The sequence below is a fragment of the Dryobates pubescens genome, chromosome 2, assembly GCF_014839835.1.
Source record: "Dryobates pubescens isolate bDryPub1 chromosome 2, bDryPub1.pri, whole genome shotgun sequence".
Classification (NCBI taxonomy): Eukaryota; Metazoa; Chordata; class Aves; order Piciformes; family Picidae; genus Dryobates; species Dryobates pubescens.
The window spans coordinates 34,648,716-34,671,995 of NC_071613.1; the positions used below are offsets into that span (position 1 = coordinate 34,648,716).

The 23,280-nt window shown below is 39.3% G+C and overlaps 1 protein-coding gene across 1 annotated transcript in view; it reads left to right on the forward strand.

Annotated features, from left to right (window-relative positions):
• Nucleotides 1-23,280, forward strand: part of LRP2 (LDL receptor related protein 2) — a 122,398-nt gene that overhangs the window by 47,865 nt on the left and 51,253 nt on the right. Inside the window, exons 21-36 of the mRNA XM_054174800.1 lie at nt 796-1,077; nt 1,703-1,942; nt 2,554-2,673; nt 3,065-3,181; nt 3,830-4,207; nt 5,023-5,271; nt 6,372-6,583; nt 6,995-7,179; nt 7,985-8,213; nt 9,192-9,369; nt 11,247-11,375; nt 16,578-16,744; nt 20,196-20,339; nt 21,285-21,394; nt 22,464-22,641; nt 22,988-23,201. Of these exons, the coding sequence (XP_054030775.1) occupies nt 796-1,077; nt 1,703-1,942; nt 2,554-2,673; nt 3,065-3,181; nt 3,830-4,207; nt 5,023-5,271; nt 6,372-6,583; nt 6,995-7,179; nt 7,985-8,213; nt 9,192-9,369; nt 11,247-11,375; nt 16,578-16,744; nt 20,196-20,339; nt 21,285-21,394; nt 22,464-22,641; nt 22,988-23,201 (3,132 nt within the window). The remainder of the gene's footprint in view (nt 1-795; nt 1,078-1,702; nt 1,943-2,553; nt 2,674-3,064; nt 3,182-3,829; nt 4,208-5,022; nt 5,272-6,371; nt 6,584-6,994; nt 7,180-7,984; nt 8,214-9,191; nt 9,370-11,246; nt 11,376-16,577; nt 16,745-20,195; nt 20,340-21,284; nt 21,395-22,463; nt 22,642-22,987; nt 23,202-23,280) is intronic.

A 23,280-nucleotide genomic window follows, 5' to 3' on the forward strand; every position in this document is an offset into this window, starting at 1 on the left:
CAGATTTCCACTCTCAATTTTAGAAATTACCTGAATGATAACTGACATGCAGGGGAGGCAGCACAGGCATTTGTGATCGTGTGTTATGTATTTCACTGGTTTGTGACTGCACGTACTTTTCCTCCACCAATTCTGTTGCTTCATTTAATAACCTTGTAAAATGAAGTTATGATTCAATTTTTGTGTATTTTGTGTAATTGTATCACTAATTACAACCTTGTATTTACCTTTTTCTGGTTGAAATTTTAGTTAAATGGATGTATTTATTTTGAGGACTTGTGTAAATCTAAAGTACAGTTCTTAAAGTAATTATTGTGCAGGAGTCTCTTTTCACGGCTGAGTTCTAAGCAATTCTGTGATCTAACTATAATATGAGATTGTTGGTTTAATTTAGTAAAATATTCAATGCACTTATTAAATATATGGTTAAACTGTGTGCTCACCACCTATGTGGGGTCCAAAGATTGGATCAGTTCTCCCACCCTTGCTCAGACAACAGTTCTCGATTGTTGTAGTATACTTGTTTCCAGACAGTTGTTGAAAATTGCAAGAAAAGTAGATGAATTTTAGTAGTATGTTCTTGGCTTCCATAAACATTTGTCAGTGAAGAGTATGTGGAGTGTGTGACTGACTGTGCTCTTCAGTGAACTTGATCTTGTCTTGCACTGTATGCAAAACTAGGATTTGCTAAAGCAACTTATTTTCCCCCTCTTTTTCCCAAAAGTATTCTTTCACTATGCACTTTTTAATAGTTCCCAAGCTGTTTTCAGATATTGGTCTCTATCACTTTTTAAGGTTCTAACTACTGTAATAGAGGAACAAATCCAAATGGAGACTGCAGCCATTTCTGCTTCCCAGTACCAAATTTTCAGAGAGTTTGTGGTTGTCCTTATGGTATGAAGCTGGCTTCAAATCAGCAGATATGTGTTGAAGACCCATCCAATGAGCCTCCCACCTTACAGTGTGGCTCCTACTCATTTTCTTGTGGTAATGGAAGATGTGTACCTCTGTACTATCAGTGTGATGGTGTTGATGATTGCCATGATAACAGTGATGAACAAAACTGTGGTTCTTTAAGTAAGTAATCTCTATAATTTACATTTATTATTTGTTATTTGCAGTTCATAATATTTGATGGGTTAGTCTGATATTATTCAAATAATCTTCAAGTTTTTAAGGGTTGCACCTGAGGCTAAATCCTGGGAGATTAGTTACTTTGGAAATTATTTGGTGCTTCTTTCTATAGAGTTAATTCTTTCTTTTAAATCACTAAACAAGAAAATAATACTGTTAAAATGTGCTTCTTAATGCATAGGACTAACTCATATGACTAAGGTCTTATTAGTGGACTATGTAGAATAACTAGAATGTCTTTTGGGGAAAAGGAAAGTATAAAGCATATGGCGACTTGAAGGAGTTATTTATCTTGTTCTATAGATTGTTTACAAGTACTTAACAGTTCAGATTTTTATTGATTATTGCAGTTGTTAAAAGATTGTAAGTATTTGTTCAGTTCTGCAGTATGTTGGCATGACAGACATTTTCATTTTAAGCAACCTGCATTTTAGAATTTGGTGATTATTTTAGACATTCTGTAAGTGTGGTACATGTACTGAATTCTCTGGCAAGGAAGACAAGTTTTAGAAATCTTTCTGAAAGTATCTCCTGCTTGTTTTTTTCATTTTTATTTTTTTTTATTTAGACAATACATGTTCTTCATCAGCTTTTACCTGTGCCAGTGGACAGTGTATTCCAGCTCTCTGGCGCTGTGATAAACATAATGACTGTTTTGATGGCAGTGATGAGTTGCGTTGTCCTACACAAGGACCCTCTTCATGCTCTGTGAACCAGTTCACTTGTGATAATAGAAGATGTATTCCTAGGATCTGGCTATGTGATACTGATAATGACTGTGGTGATGGGTCAGATGAAAAAAACTGCAGTGAGTATCAAAACTATCTCTTGTTTTTTAAACAACTCTGTATGTCTACATAGATATGTCTGTTGGCGTAATGATGATAAATGAAACTAGAAGAAAGAACTAATAAGTTAGACTAATACTTTTGGTCCATGAGATGTGGAAAACTAATCTAATTTAAACTAACAGAGCCAAGTAGAATGTAAGAAAATAATTTAAAAACATAAAAATAACTGTGATAGTTATGGTGCTGCATAATGGCATCCACTGGAATTTACAGCAAAAAGAAGACAAAGTATTTAGTGGGTGATGTCTGTAATGCCTAATGGTGTAGTCAGCTGATCTGTTCTGGAAGTTTTTACCAGAAGTAAGACAGTAGGGTTTTTAATATACTCTCTTTAGTGTTATTTACCACTGAGTGAAATCTTCTGTTTGTTTTGCATGATTCCAAGCCTACATATGAATAAACAATTACATTATATTAATGTATCAGTCCTTATAATTTATATGATTTCTAGTTGCTCCCATACCTGCTGCAAGTTAATGATAGTGTCTTTCTTTCTACTGTCTCAGTATTATGCTGATTTCAAAAGACAGAAAAGAAACACTTCTGTGTTTTTTGTTATTCTTAATAGCTTTCACAGGTACTTGTGAACCCAGGCAATTTCAGTGTCCGGACCACCGCTGTATTGACCCATTTTATGTCTGTGATGGAGACAAAGACTGTGTAGATGGTGCTGATGAGCATGATTGCAGTAAGTGTAACTTTGTTTGTTGAGCCTTTCTTTATGGTTTCCTCACTCTTGCCCCCTGAGGAGTCTTTGGTGACCTCTTATTACCAGCCCCAAGATAGAAGAATGTATAATAAACCTATCTGTAAATCGCTCCTGCTTGTGATGCTTGTTTTAGCATTTTAGTAAGCCCTTTGATCTCTAGGCTGGTTTCAGTAGGCTTAAATCAGTTTCCTCTGTTTTCTGTAGATTCCAAGGTCACTGCATTTTCCATATCCCAGGGAAATCATGGTTTTCAGTGCAACGTGGTCTCCTCCTGTGATATCTAACTTAGGCACTTGTAGAAAAAAATGTAGATTTATGCAGTGTAAAATAAATAAATGAAATCAACATTTTTTCTCCATTTATTTTGTAGTATATAACTGCAGTGCCACGGAGTTTAAATGTCTAAGTGGAGACCAGTGTATCAGCAGTTATTACCAGTGTGATGGTGTTTTTGACTGTAATGATCACTCAGATGAGACTGACTGCCGTGAGTATCTTAGAGCTGAAAGAAAAGCTTCATTTATTAGATGATGCTTCAGAAAAATTCCTTTAGCTGTGATATCAAATAATTTGCACCTCTGCCCTTAAAACTTAAAGATTTGTTTTGGGGAAACTTGTTCATGAATTGTTTTTCTGAGCAGAAATTTAAAACACAGTAGAAGTTCAAGAGTAGATTTTTCTGGCAAGGAGTCTGCATTCCTTTTTGCTTTAGTGTTTTGGTTTTACGTAGCTTCTTGGTCTCAGGGTTTAAAAGTAAAATGAAGGAGTCTATTCATTTAGAAAACTGAAAACTTTGTATCTATGAGAGTTAGATTGAAACTTTTCCTTCAGTAATTTGAGTTAGTTAAAATGTTGCAACACAGGGCAGTGAGAACTAGTTTCAGTAAGTAATTTTGTATTGCCTTTGGCATATTCATAGATTTCAATATGTACATGCTCAAAATATAACAATAGTTGAGTTGCATTCTTCATGTTATAAAGTAGGAGTTAAATTGGTCAGATTCTGAAATGTTGACTGATTCTGTCTTGATCTAAAAACAACACAGTAGTTATGCAAGAGATGAACTCACCATAGTGATTTTGCTTCTGTCTAAAACTGAAACAACTTCTGATCTGTTCAATGTCATTGTTTTAGCTACAAGACCACCAGGGATGTGTCACCAAAATGAATTCCAATGTCAATCAGATGGCAATTGTATTCCTTCTAACTGGGAATGTGACGGCCATCTTGACTGTGCAGATGGCTCCGATGAACATCATAGATGTCCTGCCAGAACCTGTTCTCCCTCTCTTTTCCGCTGTGATAACGGCAACTGTGTCTATCGAGCATGGATCTGTGATGGTGATAATGACTGCAGGGACATGAGCGATGAGAGAGATTGTCCTACTCAACCCTTCCGATGCCCCAGCTGGCAGTGGCAATGTCCAGGTCACAGCATCTGTGTGAATTTGAGCAAAGTATGTGATAATTCTGCTGACTGTCCTAATGGAGCTGATGAATCACCATTGTGCAGTAAGTGACTGTTCAAGCATCTACTGTAGCCTACTGCATGCTATGGCTTCAGAAAGAAATGGAGTATTTGGCATACTGTAATTAGTGCAGCAGAAATTGTAAGCATACTGAAATTAGAGCTCAAATTACTGTGTGAGATATGCTTGCAGTGAGACTACAATGATGACTGATGAATTTGTTGGCCAGGTCCAGTCCTGTGCTCTGAATTGAAATTTGACTGCCACTGTCTTCAATATAGATATTTATATAGTGGTGTGGGAATGAGCTTTGTGTTTCTGAACACATTCACTAAAGCATGATATGCTTCAAGTTCAGATGACATGTGATTCAGCCCTTAATATTTTCTTTTAAATTTCTAACTTTAAAAATCATGAAAATTATCTAAAAGCTCACTTGTAGCCAGAATTCATATTTATGTTGATTTTAAATTGATTTAAATGTAACCTTTTCCCTTTCTTTCCTTCTTTCTTCCTTCTTCTTAATCATTGCACATTCTCAGATGAACCCCAGCCAGGTATGATTATAAATTACTTTAAATCATTGTTTATTAATACAGTTTTAGGTTTGGAGTGGTACACTAAATTTCTATATGCTTAATTTAATGGGATTTAGTAATACATACTCTGTTGTTACCTGCCTTTATGTGCATTGTGTGTGTTATATTCTGCATAAGGGCCTCAGTACAGTCTCGAGTTGCATAACCGACGATTGTTCAGTTGTGTTTTAGCAGCCAGGAGTGAAAATGCAAAGTATAAGATTTAGCAGAAGCAGCTTTTATTAACTGTTTGCCTTTCTCTTTACCAACCCCATTTCAGATCAGGAGAGCTGCTCTGACAATAATGCTGGCTGTACTCATGAATGTATTCAAGGACCCTTTGGAGCTCAGTGTACCTGTCCTATTGGATACCAGCTTGCAAATGACTCCAAGACCTGTGAAGATATTAATGAATGTGACCCTCCAGGCTTCTGTAGTCAGCATTGTTACAATGAGAGAGGATCTTTTAGGTGTTACTGTGATGAGGGATACGTTCTAGAAACTAATGGGAGGACTTGTAAAGCAGCAGGTGAGGAACATTGATGTTAGCCTAAAGAACAAATTCAACAGTGTCTGCAAAATGTCCAGCTTTGCCATTTTGTTCTATTTTAAAAGATCTGATGTAAGCAGCTGCTTAAAGTTGTTCATGGCAGATGATCTTGAGTGGAGGGTTAATTGGAAACTATTGTTTCTGAAATATATTTAAATGAACATTGTAATTTTTAACCACACACCTGTAAGCCTTAGGTTAAAATATGCTGTTTATAACCTTCCGTTTTCACAGAGCATTTCAATCTCTGCCTTTCACAAGACTTGCCTTGTGCCTATGCCATACTTTGCTCATTTCTAAAGAGCAAACAAACTGACACAGCCTGTCTGTTGTTCTGTATCTCTTGGGTAGTAGTAAGAAGGAGACATGGCAATAGTGGAATTTGTTACCACAAGTTTCCTGGCTTAGGGATATACTCAGGTTGTGGAAGACTTGCAGTTTACTTGCAGATTAAGGTTGACCCTTACTAACAGGGAGTTTATCATAGATTGCTATCTTTATGGTTGCTGCTCTTCAGTTGATCTTCATCTGTTTTTCAGTGTAAGCTGCTGCATAGCAATCTAACAGCAGCCTATGGCTTTTCTGTAATCTGTTTATTCTCCTCCCCAGTCCTTATGTAATCTAAAAGGGGGGAAAGTGCAGACTAGCTAAAAAGGAGGAAGAGCTAGGCTCAGTAGGATATCTGATGGTACTTAGAACTTTGGGGTTTGAATTAGTACTGATTGCTGAGAGTGGTTTATAGAGAAATGAGGACTGAAAGTCAGCAGCAAACTGACTGGACAGTGGGGAAGAAGACTTGAGGTCTAGATACAACACTTGGAAAGGTGGTCTAGTAGAAAGTATAAATGATGGAGAGAGGATGGAGAATGTCTGATGTAGATACAAGATCAGGATGGATAGACTAGATATGATAAAATACCTTGATTTGAGACTTGATTTGAATTTGTCCTTGCAATATGTATACCTAGATAGAATAGCTTTGATTTTACGAAGCTATGTCAAATTGCTCAGTGTTTATTTTTATTACAGAATCAGTGTTGAATAGCTTATTGGGATTTTTTATTTAATTTCTTCAACAGAGTCTGGGAATCTTCTTTTGCTGGTGGCAAGCCGTAACCAAATTGTTGTGGACAATATCACCTCTCAGTCACACAGTATTTATTCTCTGGTTCGAGATGGGATGAATATTGTAGCTATTGATTTTGATTCAGTCACAGATCGTATCTTTTGGTCTGATACAACACAGGATAAAATTTGGAGTGCTTATCAAAATGGGACTGACCGAAAAATAGTAAGTTTTGATGAATGATTCTTGTCTCTTCATTGCAGAGAGAAAATGACACTATCTCCAGTTAACAAACAAAGTAAAAAGAGAAATAATATAGACAAAGTGAAACCAATTTATGCATATGAAGCCAACATTTCATATAGCTTTTTGAAAAAGAAAACTGAATGCTATCAAGAAGTCCTTTGTTAACATCAGACTATAAGTTGATTTTACCAGTATTAGATGCCAACTTTTTCAATAGATGCACTGAAGTTAGTAGAGTGTTTGGTCATAGGCTTTGTGACTCATTCTCCATGGGAGACTTAGAAAATGGTGGAGATTTAATTCCTCATTTTTCATAGCTATACGAATAGAAAGGGTAAAAATTTAATATCAACTAGTTTGTTCTCTCTCTCTTTTTTTGCTGTTCAACAGGTGTTTGACAGTGGTGTCACTGTCACTGAAAGTATAGCGGTGGATTGGGTAGGTCGCAATCTTTACTGGACAGACTTTGTTCTGGAAACAATTGAAGTCTCTAAAATGGATGGGAGCCACAGGACTGTGCTCATTAGTGAAAATATAACAAACCCAAGGGGACTAGTGTTAGATCCCAGAATTGAGTAAGATTTATTATTTTTTTAATGCTTTGTTTTTAAAAGATGTGTATTTTATGATGTAATGTCATTGAGATATGCCCAAATTGTACTGTAATTGTAAAGGACAAGTGCAAGAGAAAAGAAAATGTCTAAAAATTGTATGCTTGAAGAGTTGATTTAATATTTAAGGTCATAAGATGTTTATTTGTAGTCTGTTGCCCTGTTTCACAGTAACAAGATTGGTTTGGTTTTGTTTTCCCTGTAAAACAAATTTTCCTACATTTGCTTCCTAGTTAAGAAGTATGAATTAAAAATCCATATGTATCATTATCAGTTGGTGATATACCAGAAACTTACATGAAATGTAATGTGGTATGCCTATCTGGCAATGAACAAGTTCCTTGATAGCCTCAAGTCTAAGATAATTATCTATATCATATTAATGTTATCAACCACATTATGATTTGAACTGTTTCTGTACAAACTTCTACTGCTTTTTGAGCTCTTCACTGCACGGAACCCTATTTGCTGCCAGACAGGTGGGAATCTTCAGTTATACCACTTCTAACATAACAAATGCACATGAGAGTGTAAACATATAAAATTCTTATTTAACAACTGGAGAGTCAGATTATAATCAATGTTGAAAACTAGTGATGACAGTAGCTTCTACATGCTGTTATTATTGGCAAATAAAACCAGCAGCAGTATTAAAAGAATTTTTGCAGTAGGAATTAGCGAATGAGTTTTCATGCAACATTTCTCAATAGACAGCTAGAATTTGGTGGTTTTTTTTTTCAGATTGGTAACCACAGTTTACTTTTTTCAGTGCTCATGTAATGTTCTGGACTGACTGGGGCCAAAACCCTCGAATTGAAAAAGCCAGCATGGATGGCAAAATGCGAAGAGTGATTATTAACAGCAAAATCTACTGGCCCAATGGACTCACCATTGATTACCCAAACAAGCTTCTATATTTTGCTGATGCTTATCTTGATTATATTGACTTTTGTGATTACAATGGGAACAACAGGCGACAGGTGGTTGCAAGTGATTTGGTAAGACATTAATAAGCAAACATTGTTTTCCCATGTCCTTGCTGATAGCATGTAAAAATGTATTTTTGTTGTCATAGGCTTGGATGTATTTTTCTTCAAAATACTTGGATGAAGCAGATATGAAGGATTTTAGCTGCTTGTTACAGCTGGGAAAAGAATTGCATATTCCCTTCACTGTCTCTCAAGAGATCTTCAACAGAACCTGTCTGCATTTATGAAGTCGAAATATGACATCTTACACTGCTGCTACTAGCTGCATTTGGTGTAGGCATATATAGTACACAAAAATGGGGAGAACTTTCCCTGGTCACCTTCTGTGAGTGGTGATTGCTACTATTCTTGGGAGCAGTGAAGGGTTTGTGCTGCCAGGACTCACTTTGTGCAGTGCAGTTCATAAAGACCCATGCCTTTTATAGTCTGCTTCCCAGTGAAGTGCTGCTGTAGCACCATCCCGCTACCAGCACGATAATTCAGCTGATATGCATAAACTGGTATAAATAACCACATGTATGTTTTCAAGAGTGAAACTTTGGGGCTTTAGAGAGTCAATACTTTTGAAATAAGAGCTGGTGCAATCTTTTTTGCCTGACTCCTAGTTTTTTTTTAAATTTAGATAAGCCACCTTCTTTGACCCTACAGTAAATTATTGGAGAGCTTATCAGAGATACAGTCATGGCAGTTCCATAACTTGTGCCCTTGAAAATCTACAACTGGGTCTTTATCCATTGATTCCCTGTGTTCTGACTACGGTTAGGGTTACTTCTTTGTGCTGTACATTTCCCAGGGTCTATTTAGCATTTTCATTAAAAAAAAATATGTTTATTTCCCCCCTAATTAATGTCTTGTTTTCTGGTGGTAGAGGATATTTTGTATTTTTTTTTCTTATTGTTTTAAATTTTGTCTAGCTCTGTTACTTCATTGCAAGGTTTACATATACATATTGTCAGAACTAAAGTGGTAAATATCCTTGCATTTTAGATATTGCAGCATCCACATGCTCTAACTGTCTTTGAGGATTTTGTGTACTGGAGTGACCGCTATACTAATCGAGTAATTCGGGCCAACAAATGGCATGGAGGGAACCAAACAGTTATGATTTATAACATTCACCAGCCTTTGGGGCTTGTGGCAGTCCATCCTGTAAGGCAACCTAGTGGTAAGTTCAGCAAAACAAGCTTGATAGTTATGGAAATAAGCCATGCAGTGATGTTGAGCACAGGGACTCCTGAAATCAGTCTTGTTAGCAAATGAACTGGATTAAACCAAGCAGATAATTCATACTATTGACTTGCAACTGAAGGTCATTTCAGTCTGTACATCCTGCTGAACTAGCCTGTCCAATGTGATGTTTGGGGAAAGTAACCTAGGCGGCATGTAAGCATAATGACTTGCCCCCCAAATTAATAGGGGTACTTTGTTTTGAATGCTTTTGTAAGAAAGGTGGAGTGTTTTTGAAAACATTTTAATTTTTGAAATTTGTCTCTGTGGCACACCAGACTCAGTTAACATGCAAGGTATGTTACTAGTATCATTCTTTCAGAAAAGATTACTGTTGTCCACCTTCTCTGAATGCACTGTTGCATTATTTTATACAATGACATTATTATTGTTATTATTATTTCCTTTCATTGCATTCAAGTTTTCCTCTGAAATCATAGTGATGATCTTTTGCAGCTGAAAGACTGTGAAAAAAAGAATAGTTATAAGCCCATATATTTTTCTTCTATATTTCTTGTGTATGGAGTGTTTCTGATTAATAAATATTAAAATTACTTAAATTTTGATTTTTCTCACAAAGCTTCATACTGGGAAGAGTAGAGACTTGCATCTGAGTAAGGAGCTAGTAATTTCAGTGCTGTATTTGTTTTGGAATAAAACCTTCCTCAGTCATGTTACGATGTTCAGAGCTACTTAATGCTCACTGCAAATTGTTCAGACATCATAGTTGTGGTGTAAGAAGATCTATTTTGCAACCTAAGGTTTAAAATATTTCTACCACTAGTGGAGAAAGCAGTTTATTTTTCTTAGTTTTATTAAATTAGTACCTTTTATGACTTTTCATTTAGAAATGTTCTGTTGTACTTTATGTGTCCAGACAGAGCAGAAAGGAATAAATCACTTGCAAAATAGGAAGTTTCCAAATGAAGAAATTACTTGCTAACTGGAATTCCAGATACTATATTAAACAGTCATTCACTGTTTGTTTTGGTGATTTTTAAATTTTTTTTAAATCATTAGCTCTTGCACAAACTACAGTTTGGATTTGTTACACTGATGAGAAGAATAATTTTCCTACAGTTTGTGTTTTGAGTTTATGCTCTTGTTTTATAGTAATTTTGTTAATGTGCTTGCAATTCTTGTTAGTTTTTGTATTAGGAATAGTTACATCATTTCCTGGAAATTCCAAGCTTCTTAAAGTAAAGCCTACTGCAATGGCTAAAGATATGCTCAAAATCTGATTTTTGTGTTTTATGAAGAGGACTCATCCTGAAACATTCTCTTTAGCACCCTATTTGTGGAAGGGATCTAATTGGTTAAACAGCAATCATAGCAGTCAGAGTAGAGACCTTATTTCCTGTCTTTTTTTGCATTTCACAAGTTTAGACTGACAGGTTCAAAGTGATCCAAGAAATTATTCATTGAATTCCCACCACCTTTGAATGAGATATAGGCAACTATTTTACCTCCAATTTTCTCCGAGAAGATTCAGTAAATAATTTAACCCCCTACCCAGAAGAATTATAATGAACGAAGACTGCAAATCCTGCAGGCATCCTGGTGCAGTTAAGGAAAGTTTGAAAAGGAATTTAAAGATGTTTTATGATGCAGAAGAGTTGAAAGATTCCTGTGATAATGGTATCGATTTTACACAAAAATTCATATGCTGTTACAAGTGTATTGTATAGCTTCCACTAGCAAAACTGATTTAGTGCTGGGTTGATATTACCAGTAGCAGTAGGATTGAGCATTCTTTCCCATCACTCATGGAGTTACAGTTGCTAATTTTTCTTTTTTTTTTAAATATTTTTTTAGGTATAAATTCTTGTGCATCATCTCCCTGCAGCCACCTCTGCTTGCTTTCTTCATCTGGACCACTTTTTTATTCCTGTGCTTGTCCTTCAGGATGGATGCTTTCTCCTGATAACAGAAATTGCATGAGAGGTATGTCAGTAATAGTGAAAGATGAGAAAAAAAGACCTGACACTCTGTCAGGCAAAACACATGCTTCAGGTCTCTGGGCTGCAGTTTATGAAAGTTTAGGGCCATTCCAGGAAGACTTCATTTAAAATGCATGGAATGTATTTGGCCTAAAGGTTTGGCACCAGGTTCTGTGAAGAACTCAGTCGGAGATTCAGATTCTTCATTTGGGGAAAATGGATGCACTTTAAAGAAGCCACATCTTAAAACTTCCCAATACATTGAAAGTTTTGCTGTTGGAATACCTCTGGAAGGAGCTTAGTGTGAGATAAAAATGAAAATATGCACTGAAAGAATGTTATCCTTTTGGTTATAAACATTCAGCCTGGAAACCTGTTTCTAAGACTTGCAATTGTAAGAATGTCAGCATGTATGAGTAGAATAGACTTTCTTGGTCATTCAAGTCTCTTTCCAGTCCACACTAAGGAGTGGAGGTTGTCCTTGCCCCTCTTTTTGCCTTTAATATATTTGTAGAAGGATTTTCTCTTGTCCTTCACAGCAGTGGCCAGTCTAAGCTTTAAATGGACTTTTGCCTCTCTAATTTTTTTCCTACATGACCTAGCAACATCCTTAAACATTCTTTGGTTTACCTCACCTTCCTTCCAAAGATGATAGACACTCTGTTTTTCCCTAAATTTGCTCAGAAGCTCATTGCCCATCCAGGCTGGCTGTCTGCCCCAGCGGCTCATCTTCTGGCACATTGGCACAGCCTGTTCCTGGGCCTTCAAGGTTTCTTTCTGAAAGTAGGTACAGCCCTCCTGGACCTCTTTGTTTTTAAGGACTGTTACCCAATGTACCTTCTGAGTTAGTTCTTTTAAGTAATCTGAAGTCCACCCTCTTGAGCTCCAGCATGGAGGTTTTGTTGCTGCCCCTCTTAGCTTGACTGCATATTGAAAACTCAGTTATTTCATGATCACTGGACCCCAGACAGTCTCCAACCACCACATCTCCCACCAGCCCTTCTCTGTTTGTAAAAAGAAGGTCAAGCAAAGCCTTACCCCTGGTAGGTTCACACAGCAGCTGTGGTAAGAAGCTATCCTCCATACACTCTAAGAACCTTCTAGTCTGCCTCCTCTCTGTAATGTTAAGTTCCCAGCAGATATCTGGCAGGTTACAGTCGCCCATAAGAACAAGGTCTGGTGATCTTGAGACAGCCTGTATCTAACTATGAAATAATTCATCAACCTCTTCATCCTGGTTGGGTGGTCTATGCCGTCCCTGGAGGTGTTCAGGAGGAGATTGGACGTGGTGCTTGGTGCCATGGTCTAGTCGTGAGGTCTGTCGAGACAGGTTGGACTTGATGATCCTTGGGGTCTCTTCCAACCTTAGTTATACTGTGATACTGTGAATAGAATAGAATAGACCAGACCAGGTTGGAAGAGACCTTCAAGATCATCGTGTCCAACCTATTATCCAAACCACCTAATCAACTAGACCATGCAACCAAGCGCCCTATCAAGTCTCCTCTTGAACACCTCCATGATGGTGACTCCACCACCTCCCCGGGCAGCCCATTCCAGTGAGCAATCACTCTCTCTGTGTAGAACTTCTTCTAATCATTTTGTATGTTGAAACTTTCCATTGAAATTAGAAGAATGTGGAATGATCAAAATGTAAATAGAGGTTTTATACTGAGTGGCAACACTTTTTACGGTTGTGTAATGGGTTGGGGCAGATCCCCTCCCCACCACAGGCAGAAATAACGACTCAGACAAACGGATTGCAAAAGTGATGAAAGTTTAAATAGAAAGCAGTGAATGTTACAGAAAACCCAAAGCGCAGTGACAAAGAAAGATCCCATCCCCACCTGAGGGTGCATCCAAAACCCCCAGGGCTCTTTCTTCCCCCTCCCTCTGCTGGGCTAGTCTCAGCTGGCCAGGCCTGAGACTGCCCATCCCCCTGTGGCCTTGGGCCTAATCAGGCCCATGGCCGGGAGATCTCTCCCCCAGTTACCAAGTCTCGGAGAGGGAAGGAAAGAGGAAGTGCCAGACCCCACCGCAAAATTTATAGTGGTGCAAGGGATTATGGTAGAAATACCTAATTTCCTGAGTCCACCCACTGGGATGGACTTCTGGACACAGGAAACACCCCTGTAGCGGAGGGCACCCAGCCCAAACTACAACAGGTTGCCATTCAGTTTTAACTGTGCTCTTGTCATTACCAAAGCCCAGTAAAGATGACAGGTTGGACTTGATGATCTTTAAGGTCTTTTCCAATCTTTTTGATTCTATGATTCTATGACAAACTCCAACCAGGATGTCAGCCTTGTTGGCCTTCTCTCTAATTCTCACCCACAGGCACTCAACTTGATCATGCTTAATCTCTAGTTGTGTCTAGAGCCTCCCTGATGTACAGGGCCACCCCTCCACCCCTTCTGTCTCTCCTGAAGAGCCTGTAGCCATCAATTACAGTGCTCCAGTCATGTGAGTCATCCCACCACATTTCTGTGATGGCAACTACATCGTAACTTTCCCGCTGTAACAAAGCTTCCAGCTCCTCTTATTTGTTACCCATACTATGTGCATTAGTGTACAGGCACTTCAGCTGGGCTGCTGGTTTCACCCCTGATTCCACTTTACCACCCTCAGACTCCTCTCTGGGGGGACTGGTTTCAGCCTCCTTCCCCTTCAAATCTAGTTTAAAGCCCTGTCAATGAGTCCTGCCAACTCCCTTCCTAAAACCCTTTCCCCTCTGTGGGATAGGCGGTTCTCATGTGCTAGGATTTTTCTCCCTCTCTGGGACAGATGTACTCCATCTGTTGCTAGCAGACCCAGTGCCATAGAAAGTTCCCCAAGGTCAAAAACCCCCAAATTCTATTTGTGGCACCAGTCTCTGGGCCACTTGTTAAGGGCAACAAGGCTTGTGAGAGGCCTTGAGCACAAGCCCTATGAGGAGAGGCTGAGGGAGCTGGGATTGTTTAGCCTGGAGAAGAGAAGGATCAGGGATGACCTCATTGCCCTCTACAACTACCTGAAAAGTGGTTGTAGACAGGAAGGGGTTGGTCTCTTCTCCCAGGCAACCAGCACCAGAACAAGGGGACACAGTCTCAAGCTGCGCCAAGGGAGGTTTAGACTCAAAGTGAGGAGAAAGTTCTTCACCGAGCGAGTCGTTCTTCATTGGAATGGGCTGCCCAGGGAGGTGGTGGAGTCACCGTCCCTGGAGGTGTTCAAGAGGAGATTGGACGTGGCCCCTGGTGCCATGGTCTAGTTGTGAGGTCTGTCGAGACAGGTTGGACTTGATGATCCTTGGGGTTTCTTCCAACCTTAGTTATAGTGTGATACACCTGCTTTCCTGTTCCTGTCAGTATTCCTTCCTGCAACTAAGGGTATTGATAAAAAAATTACCTGTGCCCTTGACCCTTCAACCAATTTTCCCAGAGCCTTGAAGTCCTTTTTGATTGCCTTAGGACCTCTGGTTTCAACCTCATTGCTCCCCACCTGCATAACTATCAAGGGATAGTAATCAGAGGACTGTACCAGACTCAGCAGCCTTCTGGTAACATCTCTGACCCAGGCCCCAGTGAGGCAGCAGACTTCCCTGTGGGAAGGATCTGGCCGACATGTGGGGCCCTGTATTCCCTTCAGGAGGGAATCACCAATAACAATTACCTTCCTCTTTGTTCTTAGGGAACAAGTCCCGATGTGGGGGGCAGACTGTTTTGCTTTAGGCAACACCTCGGATAGTGTATCTTCTGTATTCTCAATCACCTCACCCTCAACTTCCAGTGCCCCATACTTCTTTTGCAAGGGCAGCTGGGAAGGTGAGACAAGCCATGAGGGTTTTCTCTTGCCTCTCCTAACAGGGACCTGAGTCCGTTCCCTGCTGCTTCTTGGGTCGCCTCTCTCTGCTAGAGGAGTCTGCAGAGCCTGGTTCCTCAAATCCATCTCCCTTTCACATTCCCTTACAGTCCTAAGTCTAGCAACTTCTTCCTTCAGTTCAGCAACTAGATTAAGCAGATAATCAAGCTGCTCACACCTAATGCAGGTGTTATCTCCACCTCCCTCCATTTCAAGTGCCAGGCTCCAGCACTCTCTGCAGCCAGTTGCCTGGACACCTGCCTGCTTAAGTTTGACCTCAGTCTGGGTCGACACAGATCTTTTGAAAAAAGCTTGGTGGCGAGTTACCACCATCCCTGTCCCTGGCCACGTGACCTAACTGGAGAACACTTCAGGAGTGAGCCCACGTGTCTCACCACTTCCCTCCCTCTGGTGAAAACACCACCACTGCAGCAGTCTCCGTCTAGGCCTTGCCAGCCTCTCGGGAGAGGAAAGCTGTCTGGCTCAGAGGATGGGGCTGGACGTGCCTGGGTCCTGCCTCGGTGCAGTTGCAGTTGCAATGTGCTTTGGTATCTCCCTGAAATTTAAGTAGAAAATACCTTTGCAATGACTAGCAATGTCTGCCAGTCAAAAGATCATTTTCTTTTAAAACCTGTATCACACTGTTTTCCTGCTTGATACATAGCAGTGTGATATCTGTACTGGTTTTAGTAAGGGTAGACATATCAAAGGATGAAAGGAATGCAACACGGCAATGATGGAGCAGATGCATATGTGTTTGAAAAGGTTGAACTAGTTCTGACAGTGAATTGAGCTAGTGACAGTTCTTACCTTTGTTTTCCATATGATGCAAAATTCCCTCTGTCTACTTAGGTACAGTTGTGGCCCGGTTATAAATTATGTAATTGCTCAATGCAGTTATATTTAATAATAATGATCAGCATTTGCTGTTATGACATTGTACTTTGCTTCTGAGTCCTGTTGAGTAGGCATTAGAACCACTCTCTGGCATGTCCTGGAGAGTCCTTAGGGCTCTGCCATGCTGGTTCCAGATCTCAGAGATTTGGAAAAGCTGATCAGAGCAGCTGCACGAATGCACTTCTTACACTGGCCATCAATGAGTCATCCTGCCTTACTGACTTTCTCCTTCTCAGAATTTGTTTGCACATGCACTGTGATTGCACAGTGATGAAACTTTGTTACAATTACAACTGGTAACCTCACCTGCAGTGAGGGTACAAACTTACAGGTAAGTGATTGCAAAACATCACTGTTAACATTCAACCATTCTCTCAGCATCAGGGAAATTTTGGATGGGAGAAGAGAAATATATCATAATGTCATTTACTTAATCAGAAACAACTCTGAATTACATTGTATGTTTTCACAGTTGAACACCCTTTCCTTATTGCTGTAAGAGATAATATAATTTATGGAATTTCTCTGAACCCTGAGGAGAAGACGAATGATGCTATGGTTCCAATAGCAGGAGTTCAAAATGGTGTTGATGTTGACTTTGATGACTCTGAACAGATGATTTATTGGGTTGAAAATCCGGTAAGTTAGTATTTGTGCTCAAAATATGTCCTAAAATACGATTTTTTTATTTTAAAATAGTGGTTTAGATTGAAATGTATTCACATAAGTAATGGATATATCCATTACTAGAGCTGGCAAGCAAAACACCAGATGCCTCTGCAGGCAAAATCTGGGTAAATTCTCTGTTTTAGTTAGGTCTTGAGCTCCAGCCTGACAAATGAGCCTGACCTGCAGGCCTTGTGTTGCTGTTGCTCCCAAGCAGACCTGAGACACCTGTGTCAGTTGTAGCTTATTCAGTGAAGAAAAGATACTTCTTTGGTTTCTAATGAAAGAAACTTAAGTCCTATTTCCTTAATAGCAATGCTTGTCCATTACCACAAGGCCTCTCCTTAACACCCTGTTTTAGCTCCATCCATTGCATTTTGGGGTTTTATTTGTAAACATTTGCATAGTTTGTAGCTATAATTTCACTGCTGGTTTTGGCAGCAGTTGAAGCTGTCATTAGAGCTTAGCTGAGCATCCATCAACTTGTTCGTCTTGTTTGAAACAAACTCGGGAAGCAGAGGTGAGTATTCTCTCTATTCTGCTTGAAAAGACACTTGCAAGCTATTTTTATTACCTGACATGTTCCATAGGTTATTAATTGTAAATGTCAATAATAAACAGGAGAAATTGTCTTTAAAATTCCTGTCATAAATACTATTCAACATCCATTTTGGTATTATACCATACCAAAAGTTATTCCACTTTTCTACTTTTTGTTTGTTTGTTTGTTTTTTTCTGTAGGCCTAGAAATTCAGGAACAGGTTAAGCTGTAAATAGCTCTACATTGTTAGGATTCAGCAAGCAGCACTGTACTGCTGCCTAAGAACTTCTACCTACTTAAGCCAGCAGTAAATTTGTCCTGGAGTTCTTGTTCAGATTTTTGCCATCTGATGTGTTGATTCTTTTCTGAAACACTATTTTCAGTTCTGCACCAAGATTTTTTACAGTATACTAATAGAATCATAAAATGCTTTGGGCTGGAAGGGACCTCCAAAGGTCATCTAGTCCAAACCCTGTGCAGTCAGCAGGGATATCCTCTACTAGATCAGGTTGCCCAGAGTTTTGTTGAGCCTAACCATGAGTACCTCCAGGAATGGGGCCTAAACTACCTTCCTGGACAATCCTGTTGCAGTGTTCCACCACTCACTGGTGAAGAACTTGTTCCTAACATCTAATCTAAATCTACTGTTCTCTAATTTAAAGCCATTGCCCCTCATCCTATCACTACAGACCTTTGTAAACAGTCCCTCTCCAGCCTTCTTGTAGGTGCCTTCAGATACTGGAAGGCTGCTATTAGGTCTCCCTGGAGTCTTCTAATCTCCAGGCTGAACCACCCCAGCTCCCTCAATCTGTCCTTGTAGGAGAGATGTTTTTGCTCCTCAGTCATTTTTTTGGCCTTCCTCTGGACGTATTCCATCAGGTCCATGTCCTTCCTGTGTTGAGGGCTCCAGAACTGGACACAGTACTCCAGGTGAGGTCTTACAGGAGCAGAATGGCAGAATCACCTCTCTTGATCTGCTGGCCATGGTTCTTTTGATGCAGCTTAAGATGCGATTGGCCTTTTGAGCTGCAAGTGCACATAGTTGGCTCATGTACATCATGGTAATCATAGAATTGTTAGGGTTGTAAGGGACCTCAAGGATCATCTAATTCCAACCCCCCCTGCCATAGGCAGGGACACCTCACACTAGATCAGGTTGCCCAGAGCCACATCCAGCCTGGTCTTCAAAACCTCCAGGGATGGGGCCTCCTCCACCTCCCTGGGCAACCTGTTCCAGTGCCTCACCACCCTCATGGTGAAGAACTTCTTCCTAACATCCAATCTGAATCTACCCATTTCTAATTTTTTTCCATTCCCCCTAGTCCTATCACTCCCTGACACCCTAAAAAGTCCTTTACCAGCTTCCTTGTAGGCCCCTTAAGATACTAGAAGGCCACAACTGGGTCTCCTCAGAGCCTTCTCTTCTCCAGACTGAATAGCCCCAACTCCCTCAGCCTGTTGTCATAGGAGAGGTGCTCCAGCCCTCTGATCATCCTCATGGCCCTCCTCTGGACACATTCTAGCACCTCCAGATCCTTCCTGTAATCGGGATTCCAGAACTGGATGTAGTACTCCAGGTGGGGTCTCACCAGAGGGGAGTAGAGGGGGAGAATCACCTCCCTCGACCTGCTGGCTATGCTTCTCTTGATGCAGCCCAGGATGTGATCAAGCAATTAAGAATATTCATGGACCAAATGATCACTGGATCCTTTTGCTAGTGCTGATTCTACCTTTTTTCTCTGTGAGATGGCAACTGCAACCCATTTTTTATTGCCTGGGCCTGTCTTGTCTGTGCCCCTACGTTGCCCATTCCTGAACTAGGATAGGATTAACTGCACAGCTTCTGTCTTCAAGTGATGCAAAGTTCAGGCTCTAATGGTGTGCTGTATGTTCTGTCCTTTTGAGCTGGCAGTGCCTCTCTGTCTTTTCAGCAAAATCCCAGAGCAGAACAGACCTACTGTACATGTTGCCTCGGTGAATAACTGGAGGGGTGACTCCTAGTGCTACCTTGCCTGGGAGTCTGCACCACAGTGTTCTTCCCAGGGTAGGAGCAGCAGGTCTGCATCAATGGAGAATGAAGTAATTAGTGAAGAGAGAGGAAGAGATTTCAGCACAGGCTCATACCTTCCTTAAACCTACTGACCTCTTCTGCAAGAGGCTAAATAATGTATGATAGCTGCTGGTATTTCAGACATGCATTAGTAATAGTTGTGAAATATTCATACGCAAGACTTCTGCAGAACTCTCATAAAACTAGCAATCTGAAGAAGGTAGCTAGAGGAACCACTTCAGACCTTTATCTGACTTGTCTATTTAGTGCTTGTTTATATGGTATTTTAGCATCATGCACTGCAGCTAATAGCATAGAATAGAATCTGCAAATCATAAGTTATCTTTTCTAGGGCTACCCTTATCAAGAAATCTGCACACTTAATCTTAGTCTTGATTCATGCTATTAAGTGTATTAAAAATTTGGTTCCTAAATATGTATACAGGGAGAAAACATTGCTTTTCTTTATTAGATTTCTGGTATATTCAAGATGGTTAACTGTAGTATCCTGGTAAAATCTTCTGATAATGAAATACGCATGTAAAAAGTGTTGCTGTATATGCCTTAATTATATGCAATTCAATCTCATAAAATATAGTCATTTTATTTTTATGAATCAGAATTTGATTGGTGAATAGTAAAGCTTCTTCACACTGGATAATTATGATGTAAAATAATATTTTTACCATGTTTATGCAGTGAGCATATACAAATACATTTCTCTCTACTGGATTTTCATTTTGCTAAGGAAGGATTGTTATGTAAAGTTGGAATGAAACAGCATTTTCTGTTCTGGACATTTTTACACTTCTGTTACTGTTTTTCTTCTCAAGGGTGAGATTCACAGAGTGAGGTCAGATGGAGCCAACAGGACAGTTTTTGCTCCAGCAGCTGTTATTGGTGCTCCTATTGGTCTGGCATTGGACTGGATATCTGCAAACCTGTATTACAGTAACCCAGGGACACAGTCGATTGAGGTAATTATTTAAGAGGGAGAACTGGAAAGAGCCTAGATTTTTCACTTTTATGTGTACAGGTTGAAATTAGTAATACTTCTACAGTGAACAATTGGAAATAGATTTATTTTTAAATGCAAGCAGTTTGTAGAAAAATATCTTGTATTGCCTGTAAACCTGGTTTTGAATGTAGTCAGAAAACCGGAAAGCAGTATATTCTGGGAACTTTATTTGTTCATAGATTTTTTTATTCCCTTCCTCTTCCTCCCTTTAAGTCATTAGACTTCTGTGGTTTGACACACAACCTCTCTGATCACCTGAGTTACTCTGTTATTAAAACTATTCTCACTTCAAATCAATGATCCCACTGCAGTGCCCCTGATAGTGAAGGAAAGGAACGTTGCCACCAAATGCAGTACAATCCGCTTCCAAATGCTTTGATAAAATATTGTGTAGCTTTCTGGAGACTAGCAGTCTGATGGTATGTGAAGGATAAAACTGCTGTTTAACATAGGGAAATAAAGGGTAAGCTATATGTAATATAATAATGTCTGTGAATAAGCCCAGTCATTAATGTCCTTGTCCCAAAATATAAATACATGCTATTAAATTAAAAGGCAACTAATTTAAGCAAGCAAAATCAAATACTTTCTCAATCAGCATCCATCAAACCATTCAGCCGGTAATACTTTCAGGACATTACGGAAGGTGAAAGATTAACTCCTCATGTATCTAGGATGTTTATTTCTTAACATAAGGAGGTTCTAAGCTGCAAGCAGCTCATATGAGGGGTGCATGTTATGGAATGGAGATGTTCGGAGTACAGAAAATGTGCTTTTTCTTCAGAATATTTGAGAGAGCCTTCTGCAATTTCATGTCCCTGCAGATTTAGTCTCCCTTCCTTTAATATGAAAATCTGTCACAAGTTCTGTCTTAAATGCTCTGATGTGTTCAATGTCTGCATAGGTTCTGAAGCTGCATGGTGATGTAACATACAGAAAAACACTGATTACCAATGATGGCACCTCTGTGGGAGCTGGCACACCAATTGGTTTGACAGTTGATCCAGCAAGAGGGTAAATTTCCAAAACTGCTGTTGTCTTTGCACATTATTATATTCTCCACACTTTTTCTTAATCTTTAGGGCCTGAATGTGACATGGTTTTGTTTTTTTTTAATATTTGTGTAGAATCTATTTACTTTTTTTAAGACATAGAAAATAATTGCATGGTTTCATAAATTGTGGTGTATATACTTAAACAGTAGTTTAAAAAAATTAATAAAAAAAAATCTCAGATTATTACAATTGTGGAGAAAAGACTAAAAAGACCTCTAGAATATTTCTTTATAATATCTTGTAATGTCTGTCTTGAGGCCTATCTATTGTGGAAAACATGCTACATGGAAAGAATGTAACATGTTAAATAGCATAGCACTAAATACAGTTTTACTGTTTTCTCCAAAAAGAGCTACAATCTGCTTTTTCCCCAACAGTCTAATCAAATTTGCAATCATGTGATTCACGTGACCGTATTTGTACAGAGAGGCAGTTCTCCTGGTAGCTTGTCAGACTTTCATATGAATTGATGCCTGGATTTTTGTCCTTAGTTGGGAGTAGGGCTGCCATTTACCCTTGGTGTTCTTCTGCAGCTGAGGCCATAACAGTGCACATATTCCCCAGAGCCTGTTAATGGAAGTTTGTTTCATACAGGGTTTTGGTCTTTTTTTAACTTGTAGTTTTAATTCCAAATTGGAGCCAAACTCCCTGCTGCAACTTTGCCACCATCTCTGAAACAGGGTTATGATTATTGTCCTGCTTTCTCATTGTTTACCTGATCATAGTGTTGTGTGATGACACAGGGGAGGATGTGGATTTCTAAAAATGATTTAACAAGTATGTCTCATTTTTTAAAGAGAAATAGTAATTTTTCTTTTTCAAGACACCTCTCTTACAAGAGAACAAGTTTTTTTCTCATTTTCCAAACAAGATATATTTTTCATTGTGGCCTCATTCAAAGTAATCTTTGTTCAGCACATGCTAGAAGTATTTGGCTAATGAAGATTTGTTTAAGCATATACTCAAGTGTCTCTGATCCATTGATCTCTGTTTCCAGCTTTTCTAACAGATGTGTTAATGTGTTATAGGAAGCTGTATTGGACAGACCAGGGAACTGACGGTGGAGTCCCAGCAAAGATTGCCAGTGCAAACATGGACGGATCAGGCCTACAGACCCTCTTCACTGGCAACCTCGACCACGTAGAGTTCATTACTCTTGACATTAAGGAACAGAAGTTGTACTGGGCTGTCACAAGCACAGGAGTGGTAGGAGATACTTTAAAAATAATTTCTTTTTTAGCTGTTCATCTACCTCTGCTTCTGTGGTTCACCTGAACAATTCAGTTTCTTCAGTTTACTCACACAACTGAGAATTGCACGACAGAGTAAAATCTGAATTAATATTGTTGCTAATTACCACTAAAAATATATGATGAATTTGAATGAAAACTCAGAAATCATTATTGACATCCTGCTGACCTTTCCCTTCCTACATAAAAAATCTCATGTGTTGAAGAGGTTTGAATAGTATATGTTGCATTTAAATTTTGTATTGTAACATTGGTCTTTTATTATAAGAAATGTAATATTAAGCTTTAAACTGATTTCTTAGATTGAGAAAGGCAATGTGGATGGCACAGCTCGTGTGACTCTGGTGGTTCATCTTTCTCATCCGTGGGGAATTGCTGTGTATGATACCTTTTTGTACTATACTGATCGAGATTATGAAGTTATTGAACGAGTTGACAAGTCCACCGGAGCAAACAAAGTAGTATTGAGGGATAATGTCCCAAGACTGAAGTGTCTGCGTGTGTATTACAGAGATAGTAAGTATTTGCTAAAGAGGTATTTCAGGGTATCCAACTTGTGAAAGCTCAAACTTCCTTCAGATACAGAAGGCATCCC